General features: G+C 46.3%; 2 protein-coding genes across 2 annotated transcripts in view; both read left to right on the plus strand.

The window, feature by feature from the left end:
• Nucleotides 1–9,774, plus strand: part of PHC1 (polyhomeotic homolog 1 (Drosophila)) — a 32,712-nt gene extending 22,938 nt beyond the window's left edge. Inside the window, exon 15 of the mRNA XM_009330276.1 lies at nt 9,762–9,774. The gene's annotated coding sequence lies outside the window, so the exon portion shown is untranslated. The remainder of the gene's footprint in view (nt 1–9,761) is intronic.
• Nucleotides 2,838–12,800, plus strand: KLRG1 (killer cell lectin-like receptor subfamily G, member 1). Its single transcript, XM_009330274.1, has 5 exons — nt 2,838–2,955; nt 8,580–8,672; nt 9,426–9,577; nt 11,527–11,630; nt 12,609–12,800. Exons 1-5 carry the CDS (start codon nt 2,838–2,840, stop codon nt 12,718–12,720), a joined length of 579 nt encoding a protein of 192 aa, XP_009328549.1. The 3' UTR covers nt 12,721–12,800.
• The last annotated feature ends 2,090 nt before the right edge of the window (nt 12,801–14,890 follow it).

Genomic DNA, 14,890 nt, shown 5'->3' on the forward strand with positions numbered 1-14,890 from the left:
CCGCGGAGCCGTTGCCTGCCTTCCCCCTCGCGCCCTCTGCCGAGGGCAGTAGCAGGCCGTCGCCGCCCCCGCACGTCCAGAGTGACTTCTCGTTAAAGAAGCAAGGGAGACCATTCTTCATAAAACTGGTTCGTGGCCTTGATCCTTCTGGTTTGGCCCCCGCCCGACATACTGTTTTGTTACACTTGCGAATAAAGGTGTCTCCTCCAGCTCCGGCAGGTTTTGCCACTGCAGAGGAATTCCAGGTCCAGCTGATCATGCACAAGGTTGGTGGACGTGAGCATCTTAAGTATGATTAATAAAGCTATAAATGATTTCAGACTGGCATATTTAAAGAACGTTTCTCTTCTTAAGTCATGCCCCTGCTGTGATGGTAAGAGAGTCCACTTTCCAGGGCTCTGTTATTGGAAGGGATGGATGGTCTTTGCCAGAGCTCTGAGGCTTTTGCATCTTTTAGTTAAGAAAGAAATGCTGGATGTAGTGGACTTGTCGACATGCTAGAGAAGCCACTTGTTTGAGAGGGGTTTGGGAGGCTTCCCTGCGGCATGCTGCTTCAGTAGTGAGGAACTGGGAGGGAGTGTTGCTGGCTCCTGGAAAACTGATCGATTTAGTCCTGCTGTGATTTGTGTCCTACTGCTGATTCCGCTGGGAATACAGCACAGACATCTCAGCTGCAGAGGTCAGACTTATTTATCTCCACACTTAGCTATTAACGGTGTGTTGCCTGCATGGCCACCTATAGTGCGATCGCTTCCTCTCTATTTCCTGTCCAAACTGAGAAGTCAACTTCTTGCTGATATTTGAGAGAAAATGGTCAAAACAGACCCATCAACATCAAAACAGAGCTCTTCATTCTTCCCTGCCAGCCTTCACTTCTCCACTTGTTGACAAATTACACCATCTTCATGATCACACTGGCCCTGCAGGCAGCCTGGAGTGCCTTTGGCCGCAACCTTTTCCCTTTGGTCTGGGCACTTAAGCAGTGTCTGAATCTTGCTGGTTTCTTTCCGGCCACACAGATTACATTCCCAACTAAGGTCTCATCATGACTACAGCAAATTCTCCCTCTCTGGGCTTGACAGCTGTCTTTAGACTTCAATATTCGTTCGAATATTCAGTCTCTCCGAATTAGTATTCAGGAGAGACTTTCTTCCTCTTGCGTCGCTCTGCTGTCTTCTGCCTTCCGCCTTCCGCCTTCCCCTTCCTTTCAAGTACAGACTCCCCGTCTTGCTGTCTACAGGCCCTACCCAGGTATGGAAGGAGTCTTGTGGGTGCAATGTGCCACTCTTAGAGGCAAGTATGTGATGGAGGAATTTGCAGAAATATCCAATCCGTGCCTTCCCAGACCTGTGTATTGTAACAAATTGGCCACAACACTCTGTATCAAACTAAGCATCCTCCAGGGCAATCACTTCTCAAATTTACAGCATGTCACCAGGACGGGGAGCAATCATCCCTGTCCTAGAACTGAAAACCATGGCAAGCTCCTTTGTTGAGAATGCCCAGGCAATTCTTGTAAATGAACTGTACCGGTGGGGAAGATGTACAGCCCGAGCCTGGCAAACACGTCCAATCTGAGTATGAACTGGAAGGGATCAGAATCTGGATCAAAACAAAAAACAGCCAACTGTGCAGCTAAGAGGTTTCTCAGGATGACAGAAACATCAGTACTCCCCACCATTCTCATTAGTGGTCACTCTTCACTACTTCAGAAGAAAACTTTCCTTTCCTGTTATGGCTGACCACAGAGTCACAGAATGGTTGAGGTTGGAAGGGACCTCCCAAGGTCATCTGGTCCAACCCCCTGTTCAAGCAGGACCACCTAGAGCCAGTTGCCCAGGACCATGTCCACACTATTCTCCATGGAGGGAGACCCCACAACCTCTCTGTCCAACCTGTGTTCAATCACCCTCCCAGTAAAAAAGTGTTTCCTGATGTTCAGAGGGAACATCCTGTGTTTCAGTTTGTGCCCATTGCCTCTGGTCCTGTCACCGGGCACCACTGAAAAGAGCCTGGCTCTTCTTGTACCCTCCCTTCAGGTATTTATATACATTAATGAGATCCTCCCCAAGACGTCTCTTCTCCAGGCTAAACAGCCCCAGCTCTCTCAGCCTTTCCTTATAGGAGAGATGCTCCAGTACTGTCATCGTCTTCGTAGCCCTTCACAAGACTCTCTCTGGTACGTCCATGTCTCTCTTGTACTGATGCTGTTGAGATGTTGACTCAGAGGGTCTTGAGGGATGCCAACTCTCAGTGCCTGCCTGTGTCTCAAGCACGTTCACACTGGGCGTTGGGTGTAGAAAGAGTTCCTAGTAGAAGTGTCCAAAGCTCACAAGGTTTCCTTCTCAAACCCATGCTGTCCACCTCTACTTCCCTCTTGACAGCAGTTGGGCTGCCAGTTTGCCGTAGCCATTGCTTATCCCACTTGTCACCTTGTAGTCTTGCTATTTACCTTTTTCATCTTGTGCTCTCGCTATTCTACCTGCTTCTGTCCTGAGAGGGAGCTCTTCAGAGTGACACACATTCTCACAATTACTATGTCGGTGTAATCACCGCCTCTTGCATTGGCAACAATTAGAATACCCATGAACTTTGTGATTAATCACCTCTTCCACTAACTGCTGTTCTTAAGACATCCCTCATCAGGTTAGGAAATGGAAGTTGTTGCACTTCCACTGCTCTCCATTCTGTTGTAAATTTGGTTATTTTGAGCAGCTGGAGATAGAGGTTGCAACTTCACATTTCTTGTCTTCTGAATGTAGCCTCAGGTTTCCTGTTTCACAGCCCTGTCGCTCAACAGCCTGATCGAAACATCTTGTCATATGCTCTGCTTTGGCATGGAGGGAAGCAGATCAGAAACTTCTGCAGCTGAAGCAAGTGAGGAAATAATTTATACTTCTGTCAAATTCTCTCAGACTCCACCGCCGAGGGCCAAAGCTGGATGGGAAAGGAGAGGTAAGGAAGCTGGATGAGGTAGGTCAACAAAAGACTTTATTTCAAGCGAAAGCAAGTTCTAACAAAAACACTCTGAGCTGGGCACTGACTTTGCGTACCAGCTCACGGTGCTGTTGCTTTTGCTCTAAAATTACCGTGAGCGTTTTGCTGTGATAAAAGCCGATGGGTCAGAAATCCAGCATTGTTTTCCTCCCTCTCTCCGTCAGACCCTTTCGGTGTTTACTCCTGGGCATTCAACCCAGGCATCCTTTTCTCCGAAAGAGGTTTGCAGTTTTAAAGTTGTCTGCTTGTCAGCAATAAGAGATTGTCAGCAATAGTTCTTTGAAGGGCAGGCGAGATGCGAGTACAGATAAATTAGAAGCGTATGCTAATCAGAGATCAGAGACAGAGGAGGCATATGAGATCATCCATTCTCTCTCCCATGGGGCTCTGCAGGATTCTTTTGTGATACATTTTTTCCTGTGTTTTCTCTGTTCTAGTTTTACATACCTCCCAGTGAGCAAATTTTCAGCTTTTGCCTTGAGAGAGTTCTGCAGGGCATTTTACTACCAGGAAGATTTTCTTAGTGCTTTCCTTAAATTTTCTCTTCCCTTATTTCCGCTCCATTCCCCCTGTTCAGGCCTTGCGAATGTCACACTGAGCAAGTTCTCTGGCTGCTTAGTTGAGAAATACCGCCTTAGAAGAGTGAGATTTTGCGTTGATGATCATTCTTTACAAGCATCTCCTTCCCATGAGCTGATTGCTTTTCCTCTTCAATGCCTGTGTGCTTTAGATGACTTGTGTTGCATTGGCTGCAACACTAATGGTTGACCTTAGCTTTTTTCAGAGCTGTTACGGCAAAGGGGGCTCTTGCTCTGGGATATGAGATTTCTGTGCCCTGATCAGAATAACTGCATACATCTGTGGTTGTTACTGCTGCCTGGTCACTTGCTGCGCTATGGAAACATCACTGCGCAGAAACCCCCAGGCTCCTATCTGGTAGTCACACTCCATCTCCTTGGAAGGCAGCCTTGCTTTTGCATGTGTTTTCATCAGAAATGATGTTTCTGTTACATCAGAAAACACAGGGACATCCCTTCATTCCCTGCCATTTGTGTCCACTCCCACCCTGTTGGAGGTGGAGATTACCCTGTGCCCTCTTGAGAAGTTTGCAGTTTTCTTTTTAATATTCCTCCTCTCCAAATTCCTTTATGTATCCTCATCTTTTTGAGCTGAAGTCAGAGGGCCTAAAATAAGGAAGCTGAACTTTGAACACACTTTCTGAGCATATTATTTGATTATTTCTCAGCTCTCTTCTGCATACGAGGAGTCCCTAAGGAGTGCAGTTTAAGTACCTTTCTTTAGAAGATCTTTATTTTCAACTCTGTCCCTGTCTCCATCACTTTTGAGAGATGTGCTTTCAGGTATTTCATCTCTGTTTTCAAATGCACACCCTTGCTACCAAGTCATCCCTATGATGCAGTATCACAGGTATACCACAGGTGTATAGATCAGTCTTCTGGTCAAACCAACTGTTTTTGGCTCCCACGGACTTCTTGAAAATGAAGAGTTGCCCTGGCTGTCTTCTGTTTGGCTTCCAGAGAGCCTTAGATATGCCACACTACCAAAATGTCAGTCCAGCAGTCACTTAAGACAGTCTTAGCCTGTGTGGCATGCTTGTAGTAACAGCCATAACCAGGTCTGTGCCATAGCCAAGGACAGAATCCTTGTTTCTCAAATCCTCCTCCTCTGCCCTAGGTAGTCGTGCTGCTCCCATACTGACGTAGGCAGGAGCTGAGGGGAGCTATTTGGGACAGTGCAATGACATTCTTCAAATTGTCCTAGAAGACTTGAATTATAAAGTGCTAACAGCTTTCAGTTTTTGAACTGAATCTGGACTCCCAAACCTAAAAATATTGGGTCATGTTGCTTGCAGATGAATGCAGCGTATCACAGTCATTTCTCCAGAGCACTGACAGACCTAACTGGGTGTTTTGTATGCTAGAAAGTTATAACATTGGATATTTACGTTAAATGTCCACCAGTCCACTTCTCCCTTCTCTTGGGGAGACTCTTCCACAGTTCCTCAGACAACCACATGGAAATATTTCTGGATGCTCCATTCAGATTTCCCTCCTCGGTTTCAAACTCATCCCAGGTACTTCTCCCTTCCTTTTCTACAAGAGCTTCAGAAGTACTCCAGGGGCTGAGGATCAAGCGCAAACCCCTGAACCTGTTTTAAAAAGGGGGAACTGCAGGGACTCCCTTTTGCAAGGGGTAGAAATCCTGATTTATGAAGGTTTTTTATGCCACTTCCCTGGGTTGATCACTGCAGTTCAAGTGAGGCTCAAATTCACCTTGAATGCTTCAATATGACTTGCCCTCTTCACTCTCTTTATTCCTCCCAGAATTATCTAACGGCATACTTTTTCATTTCTAAGAACTGAAGTGAACTCTCCCACTGCTTTGGTTGTGGAGGTGCCCTGGGATTTTGTTTTGATGCTGAGTCGAGTCAGTTCCTTTTTTCTGCAGTTGGTTTGAAACAATAGAGGGTGAACTGCTCTATTCATTGCCAGGAGGCACCAGCTGGGATGCCCGGTGCTGACATTTAAGGATTAACTGTTTCATTGACTGTCATCCCAGTTTCCTTGTCCTGGAAGTAGTTTTCCCTAAAATCTGGAATAGTGATCTGGAGGATGCAGGAGATAGCTTCTTTGGGGGGCAAGAGAGGAAGGAAAACAGAAGTGCAAATCCTCAGAAATGTGGCCTCAGAACAAAGAATTATGTTTCAACAGATCCCCTCTTACTTAGTTTTCAGTTGTCATCTGCAGAGAAGAAGCTCCACCCTACCCCTTAACCTCGGGCTGACTCCATTCTCTTGCGACTTAATCTGATGGCAAAACCTATGTCACCAGAGATACAAAGGTGTCCTTACAAGAGGAATAGCAAGCAGGCAGAGAGAACAGCTACCCAGTTCAAGTCCTTCAGTTCTCCCAAAGTCCTCTTGCGTGTAGCTGAGGAGTAGGTTGTAACTGAAAAGTCTTTCTGTATTTTGTAACTGAAAAGAGATGGGTTTTTGTTCTTTAATAATGATTTAAAAAATAAATAAATGTTGGAATTTTTTAACTACAAGTGGGGCAGCTAGAAGATCCTGCCAGTTTCAGGAAACACAACAAAACCTTTACCTTTGGAAAGATCTTTCTACCAGAAGAATGATGCCTACAACAAAGCTCCCTCATGCTCACCCTTGTTACCTTAGAAACTTCTTTTAGCCAAAACCACAGGTCTAAATATATTGCTATAAACCAGAAACTGATCTTAAAACCAGTGAGCCTGCAAACCTAAGATAAAAATAAATTATTTTTTATTAATTTATTGATCTGGTCTACTTTCTGTATTTGGACAAAGCTTCCAATGCTTAAAGGATGCGTTCTTGTTTTTAAGTGAAGTCCGTTCCCCTTCTGTTTTAGTGCTGGCTTTCTTTCTCCTTCCCACAATATTCTTGATACGTGATGTGCATTTGTTTTCAGCCTCCACCAAGAGATCCTAAAAAAAGTCTCCCCTACCGCTTACAAATATTTTATTCTTTTAGCCATCCCTTTTAATTTCTCTCTGACAAACTACCTCATTTTCCTGTAGTTTCCCATTCTGAAATTATTATACCACAGTGCCTTTTGTTGTTCTTGGTGGTGGTGGTGGTTTTTGGCTCTGTTGAATCTCAGTGCATTTGTGTTCACTGCAGCAGAGAAGCTGCTGGATGGAGCCATGGTGAGCCGGGTGGCCTGAGCACGGCTCAGGGCAGTCATGAGCTGCTTCGCTTTCTGTGTCTCCCAGCTCGCTGCTCTGCAAGGTGCCTATTGACAGTGTCTAAGCATTGAGTCTCAGCATCATGCCCTGACATGGCATTTGCTTAATTTAATGCGATTAATTGATGCCTGTCATTGTCACTGTGCTTCCTTCATGGTTGCTCTGGTTCTTTTTGCAGGTTCATGAGTGCTGTCACCATCCTTGTCTGGCATATAATTCCAACCTGATGCATTTAGTAGTATTTGCCTGGTCTGTGGGTTGCTGTTACTGTTGCCTCTTGACGCAGTTAGTTATTTAACCTAATCTGACTGTAATTTTACTTGAGCAGAGAACAGCCCCCTCTGTCTTCCTTGTGTATTTTGTATCCTATTGCTACGACATCCTACTCACAGCCCTTCTTCTACCAAGTTTTTGATGTACTTGCTGTGGTAGTGTCTTTGGTTAAAGCTATCCTTCCCCTCCCTCCATCTTACTCCTTAGACTCCTAGCCTTTTTAGGGAGTACAGATATATTTCTTTGGGTCTTGTGACACGACTGAGAAATAATCACCTCAGATTTCATGAGCTCCACCAGGGACTTTGCCGCGGGATTTGGGTAGAAGACTCTGGAGCACCACAAGAGCAGGATATGGTACATAAGCTTATGGGAGAAGCACAGGGAAATCCTGGGTTCCTCAACATTGGTAACCATTAGCTGCACATTTAGTGCTTCTTAGAAAGTCCTATTGTCTATGCAGCTGTCATACTGAGATTAATAAAACAAGCAAACCAAACCCCCCTGGAACTTATCCGTGGCAGTAAGTGTCATCCTCTCCTCAACCTGGGAGAGAGGAGATTTCAGTGCTGAGATTTCAAACAGCTTATGGAAAGTGAATGCCTCTCAGCTCCAGGAGACGACAATGGGAAAGCAAGGTGTAGCCTGGAGGCTGACGGGTGACAATGGGAAAGCAAGGTGTAGCCTGGAGGCTGACGGGTCGTGCTGTACATGAGCAGACCTCTACATGGCAGTCCTGCCCCACCCTTTGAAAGGAAGCTGTGCTGGGCTAAGGTGGAGGCAGCCCCAAAGAGTCACTCTCTGCCACTGGCAGCAAGTGAACAGCGGGTGGTGGTGGTGAAAATGTGGAGGGGCATCCCAAAGTCTTCAAGGCTGGCCCTCCCCATCCTGCCACCCTGCCATCGGAGAGGCGGATGAGAGCGTAGGACTGACTTGGCAGCATCCTGGGAAGATGTAACACGACCGTGTGTCTAAGACTGTGAACAGGATGCTGAGGTTAAACCTGTCACTGTTGCTGAGAGAGCTGGGGGAAAGGCCTTGGGTTTCTTTTTGCATTTAGGCTGGAACACGGTGGCTGTAGCAGTGCAGCTCTGCGTTTCCACCCCGAGCTTCAACGCTGACGCAGGAGTGGGTTTGCTGGGAGGCTTCTGCCAGCGTGAGGTGTCACATTGTGCCTGGGGGGCTCCCGGCCAACTTGGGGCAGGTGCTTTGTCTCCTGGAGTCAGCCACTGCAGGGGCTGGACCAGCTGGCTCTGTGGCCCCACGGGGGCAGAGCTGTGGCTGACCTGGAGATAGGTACACCTCCTGGGAAGCTCGGACAGGGACTGATGGCTCCGGGCTGAGCTGAAATGGGGCCCTGGGCCGGTGGGCAGGGGCGTGGGGAGGCCTCAGGGACGCTGCTGGGCAGGGACAGTGATGGCAGTGACGTGCCGAATGTAGACAGACAGGGATGCTCTAATAGTTCAGTTCCTTATGGAAATGCCCAGGACACAAGCAAACTACGTAAAACCACTGTCAGTTTTCATGTGGCTCCTGTTCACTATGGTTTCTTTTCTCTTTTACAGCTCCCTGTCTATGGCCAGCTGTTGTGCCAGGCTTGGCTATAGCCTTTGGGCTACTGAGCATCTCCCTAGCGATCGCTTTGTTTTGGAAGATGAGTAAGTGCAGAAAGGGGTGCTGAGGCTGAGCAACCAACAGCAAAGGACCGGAGATTCATCTACGCACAGGAGCTCAGATCCTGAACTCCATTATATTGGGTTAAACCAGAAGCTGTTCTAGGTTTCTACCAGCCTTAAGTACCCACTGCCTATCCAGAATATTTTGAAGAATATATTCCTTGTGCAGACCCCAGGCAACCCATTTCAGATCCTGTGGCAAAGAGCACTGAAACATACTGAAAAGTTTTTGTAGACTTGCTTGCTGTAATTATAGTGGTAAACTGTAGGACAAATATGCAAGGTCTAGAACACTTTTGCATGTATGCAGAAGGTGCTAGACCATGTGGGAGAGTCTTCTGTTTGCTGCTTAAAATCTGTTCACCTGATGTGTGACATGATCACACCATACCCACAGAATGATGTAATTTTTTCCCTTACTTTTTGCACACCCAGAATGTCATCTGCTTTCAGATAGGCAATTTTGGTTCTCAGGTATCTGAGTAGTTCACAGGAAACCCAGGGAGGGGGTTGTACCAGCATCAGAGTGCATGTGACTCTTGTATGAAGATTTGGAAATTGCACAGAGGATCTGAAGTTCAGTGTTCATGCATTGTTATTTTTAGATGCTTAACCTCACTTATGTTTTCTGCATTGTAACTATCCGGAAGAGTTGCTTTTCAGCAGGTCCTTGCTGACAAGTGTCTTTCTGTTGGCTAATGGTAGAGAAAAGCTGGTATTTTGATTCCTTTACAGGTGACTCCCACCCACGCTGCCCTGAGCAGTGGATAGCCTACAGAGGGAGCTGCTACTCCTTCTCCAAGGAGAAGAAGGACTGGCTTTCCAGCCAGGAATCCTGCTGGGCACAGGGAGCTCATCTCCTGGTGATCAGCGATACCAGCGAAATGGTAATGGTTTTCTTATTCTTTGAGGATCTTCCATTTCCTTGCAGATACCTCAGTGGTTGACATCCAAGCAGTGCTGTCACTCTAGCAATATGTTGACTTTAAAGGAGAGGAAGGATTTATGACTGGGACGTTATAGTGCATTTCCAGTTTCAGTATGCACCTTAGAAGGTCCCAGCCAGCAAAGAAGCAAAGGGGAGAAGGAAGAGGTGAGGGCCACTGTCAGCTACTCAGAATCATCCTAGGAAGTATGTTAGGAGACAGTCTTCTCCATTGTCCCTCTCGACCTCCCCTCCTAGCCCCAACAAGGCTGATATGAATGATTACAGGAAAAGACTGTGGCACTGTGCAGTCTCTGTACTCATTGCCTACAAACCGATACATCCCCACTCTTCAGAGATGCTTCCATTGCAAAAGCGATGCCTCTCCTCCCTGCAACTGCTCCAGCTCCTCCTGCTCAGTGACCCTTGCCACTCCCTGTGTTCGTGCACGGATATTTCTTTCTCAGTCTGTTTTCGATGCTTACTTCCTCTCTCTGCCAAAAAACCTCAGTTGTGCTGGTGAAATCAGAAACCATCTGTTCCACTGCTCATTTTCCAGCAGGTGCTCACTGGGGGCAGGGGCATGTATGACCACTAAAGAAATGTGTAGAGCTGATCACTAGGGAGGTGAGGCACGTCTGTATAAGTAGAGCAGAAGTACTTGATCTGGTTTTGCGCAAGCCAGCGCTTATTAGCTGAGGTCCAATGAACGTGGACAGCTTCCAGTCCCTGGACAGAAGTTGCATTGTATGATGTTCTGCGGGGGCTTACAAAGCCAGGTCTCTGTTCGACTGGGAGTATGTACCAGGCTCTCACACTTTCTTAGGCAAATCCTCATTCCTTGAGAAATAACTCATCTTCCCCAGATTACCCATTTCTCTGAGTGAAGAAAGCGTCCCTGGTCTGGCTGCTTTCTTACTACTGTCTCTGCTACTAGAGTGTTACTCATTATCCCAGCTCAGACTTCCCCATGTAAGCAAGACTTTCCTAGCTGTCCATGACCTATGCTGCAAAGGCTGTGACTGTTCAACCTCCCTTTGCCAGGGAAGCACAGTCACCTCCAAACCACCAGCAACACTCAAGCGTTCCTCAAGCTACTCCTATTCCCACCACTTTACCAAATCAGCTTTGTTAATGCTTCTGTGTGAAGATGTCTGCTCTGAAGCTTTGTTTATGGCAGCAGGACATAAGGATGGGGCCCAGCCACACCACTGAAAGGTTGCAGTTGTTGGGTTTCATTGCAAATGTGGACAAGACAAACTTCTCTCTCTTGTCTTTGTCTTTTTTTTGGGTTTTTGGGGGGGGGAGAATTTACTTCAGGGCTGAGTTTCTGTTGCAGGCTTCACCTTTTAACAGTAAACAGGAGTTAAAGGTTAGGCAAAAGGAAACGAACATTGAAAACACGTAGGAGGAAAAGTTTGTATAAAATTTAATGAGCTTTGGTCCTAGGCTCTTTACACAGAGCTGTCGGTGCCTACACTTCCTGCCCTGACCTGATTTTACTTCTAATTGTTAATACTTTCTATTAGCTTGCTAGCTAGCTATATGGTAGAGCATTAATATCAATACTAATAGCATACGTTCCTACATAAAGCTCTGTGTAGGAAACTCCAGGAGACTGGGGTGCAGTTGGTTCACATATATTGCCCTGAGAAATGTCCTTTGAAGAATCTACCCAGGACCCTTGAAAGCACTCTTACTTCCTTGCGAGTGTACACATAGCTGTTATTCCAGGCATGATCTGCGGGGCTGATCTTCCTGATTAGGAGGTGTGGAGAACCAGTATTGTCAGCCACTTAAGGAACAGCCAGGCGAGGGGATGTATCTTGCTCTCTGTTCTCTTTACTTATCCTTACCTCCATTTTCAGGCTGGCTGCCATTAGTCACTTTGTAATTCGTCACCATTTCTAGGACCTGTTCAAGAGCATTCAAACAGGATGTTTCTGGATTGGACTGAGGAACAGCACAGGCTCTGGCTGGATTTGGGAAGACGGCTCTATGCTCAATGGCACCAAGTGAGTTTCATTCTGTAAAACAACAGTGCTGATTCAGATTACCTGGTGTTCCACAACACCCAGAGTTCCTGCACCAGATCTCAGGAGCTTTCTTCCTGAGCAGATTTTCTTCTTACTGTCACCTGTATGGCACTGAACTCAAAAGGGTGTACTTTTTACTGCCCCGCACCTTGTAAAGGCATGCACCTGTGAAAAGCAGGGCTAATGTTAGTATGTCACTCTCTACTTCCCTCCAGCTGCTCAGACCAAGGTTTATTTACCTGCACTGCCCACACAGTCACTCAGTCAGAAAAGCGTATGGTCCATCTTGGCTTTACTGGGTTCAGCCACCTTGCACCCATTCTGCCAAGTGCTGATGTCGCTGGGTGCGAGGACCCAGCCCTTCGCTGCTTTGCTGGTGCCAACCTAAGTCAGAACCTTAATTTTGGCTCAGTATTTACTTGGACAAAACTCAGCATTCTGCATGAGGGAAAACATTATGATTTGGTCCAGTGACTTTGCCTGGCCCTTTCCTTTTTATGGCAGTTAACACAATGAGTTAGTCTCTAACACTTCTCCAGCAAGGAAACTCACCCAAGATCTCGCTGTTGGTAGGTCAGTACTCTGAGCCCTTGGCTTAGTTCCCTTCTTAAATCCAGCTTTCTGTTCTTACAAACTCCTTGGAGGTGATCATCTTTCCGTGAAACTCTCAGTGCTGCTGTTCTCATGCTGGTGGATATCACTGTCGCTGCAGGGCATCGTGTCTGTGTTGGGTTCTGATTTGGGTTCCACAGTGGCAAAATTACTTAGGTGTGTAATCTCCAAGTAGATAGGTATTTTGGCGTACATTTTGTTTTCTAACAGCTGCCCTTTGGAGGTTGGGTTCTTTCACTTCCTCTGGGCTCCACCCTTCAAAATCAGATGTTTTTTCTTTCTTGCCTCCAGGAGACAATCTCAGCATTTTCTTTCAGTCTCACTTTTGTTCCGTGTCTCTTGCAGGGTCCTCTCTAACAGCCTTGTGCAACACTGTGTTGTCCTGATGAAAGATCACTTTCAGGCCTCCAGCTGTGAATTTTCTGCTCCATGGATCTGTGAGAAATCTCTTAGGTAAATCCCATGTGCATTTTCATCTCATAACCATCTCATCAGTGGTACAAGTGGATCATTGTCCTGCAAACCAAAGCTCTATACAAGACCAAGGACTTGCCCTTTCCACACCCTCACAAAGGTGTTTTGCAGGGACAGGTTTCTTGCCCATAAGGGTGAATTGACCTCAGTAGTAGATCCATTCTCAGTCCACATCTGTTGGATTACTGCTGTTTTTGACCAGATGAGGCCTGGGACATATTCCCTGCCCTAGGCTTTCCTTATCCATCCTATAAGGGCAAACAAAAGTTTTGTCACAGCAGATGCTGGGTCTTCAGATCTGTGAGGGTGAGCTGGCCATTTTCCTCCATTCCTGAGCATCAGATTTCATTTCCATTCCCTGCATCTCCATTGTCTGGTGACAGCAGGACTGGGAAAACAAAGCCTGCTGTTCACTGCCAGAAACATATAAACAGACTTCTCCCAATGACAGCCTCTCCTTTTGCATCCCAGTGCTATGAGTGGGAGAGAAGAGGGTGAAATGAGACTACAACTTCTGTAAATCCTGCAGTGAAAATAAACCTCCAGTACTGCACTGGGCCAAAAGTGTGTACCCATGTCATTACTTCTCTCTGTTGGAAGGAACCAGCTGCACGCCATGTTTTATAGGCCAGCTTCAACCAAACTAGTCAAGAGGCTGGACTTCTGGAGTCAAAGGAATACAGTTAATTGTGTGTTATTAATGAATCAACCAAGAACGTGTTTCCCTCTCTACCTCTGAAGTTTCATACAGCAGAGAGAGGAAGCAGTGGACAAATCCTTACTACAAGGAGCTTTCAGTTCAAATAGAGCAGAGACAGGCTAAGAGTGTGAACAGCATAAAGCCACAGTGAACTTTAAGGGTGGGACAGTAGGTTGTATTTCCACACACCTGGAAGATTCTTTTTTCCACCCAGTGATTTTGTTCCAACAAAGGAGGAGAAATTTTATTAATTTCCAATTTATCCTACTTATCCTAATATATTTATATCATATTCCAATTCACTATTATCAGCAGGTTAGTGGTAGATGTTCTGAGGTGTGTGTTCTGGGAGAGACAGGCTGGAGAAATGGGCTGACGGGAACCTCGTGAAGTTCAACAAGGAGAAGGTCAAAGTCCTGCACCTGGGGAGGAACAACCCCATGCACCAGTACATGCTGGGGGCCACCCAGCTGGCAAGCAGCTTCGCAGAAAAGGACCTGGGGTCCTAGTGGACACTAACTTGAACATGAGCCAACAATGTGCTCTTGCTGCAAAGAAGGCTAATGGTATCCCGGGCTGCATTAGATGAAGTATTGCCAGCATTAGGAGGAGCGTTGCCAGCAGGTCAGGGGAGGTGATCCTTCCCCTCTGCTCAGCCCTGGTGAGGCCACAGCTGGAGTGCTGTGTTCAGTTCTGGGCTCCACAGTACAAAAGAGACATGGACATACTGGGGAGTCCAAAGAAGGGCCACAAAGGTGATGAAAGCACTGGAGCATCTCACATATGAGGAAGGGCTGAGACAGCTGGGACGGTTTATCCTAGAGAAGAGGGGGAGAGGGGAGATCTTATTACTGTATATATAATGTGTCTATATATATGAAAGTAAAGAACTAGACAGCATGGTGCATAGCAGGGAAGGGCTAGCGAGAAAATAATTGATCCAAACACTGGAGTATTCATCTGAAAATGCTAGATCAGGAGTTCACGAGGAGGATTACAAATAAATTGGAAGTGATTGTTATTGGGATTGATACTGCTGTGCCACATGTAAATAAGCAGTACAAAGAACTGTGAAATCACAGAGAAAACAGAAACAAGATCTTGTTTCCAAAAAGAAAATTGCTGTTTCCCCCCAGCAATTTTCTTTTCAAATAATTGAAATTGTCCTTGCATCACCTGGTTGAAAGAAGCAGCTTAATGCAGTTTTGACCAATCCAGTTGCAATGAAACAGCAAATTCCTCACACTGCCATTTACAGAATGCCTTCAATTGCATATCCCTGGTATGTGAGGCTTGACATTCATAGAGGATGTAGCACATGAAGGAATCAGGGCAGATGAAGACAAAAATACAGACCTTAGCATACCCAGCTAAGTGGATGTCTGCTGAGCCTCATAGAGAGTTCACCGAGCTGAGGGACTTAAGGTGGGAATGTTGCCAGCAAGGGTAGGTC

This window comes from Pygoscelis adeliae, unplaced genomic scaffold, assembly GCF_000699105.1.
Source record: "Pygoscelis adeliae isolate BGI_AS28 unplaced genomic scaffold, ASM69910v1 Scaffold538, whole genome shotgun sequence".
NCBI lineage: Eukaryota > Metazoa > Chordata > Aves > Sphenisciformes > Spheniscidae > Pygoscelis > Pygoscelis adeliae.

Coding starts and splice junctions, on each gene's coding strand:
- KLRG1 (XM_009330274.1), top strand. CDS start 2,838: ATGGAGGGAAGCAGATCAGAAACTTCTGCAGCTGAAGCAAGTGAGGAA. Junction 9,578..11,526: donor TCAGCGATACCAGCGAAATG/GTAATGGTTTTC, acceptor CACCATTTCTAG/GACCTGTTCAAGAGCATTCA. Junction 11,631..12,608: donor TCTATGCTCAATGGCACCAA/GTGAGTTTCATT, acceptor TGTCTCTTGCAG/GGTCCTCTCTAACAGCCTTG.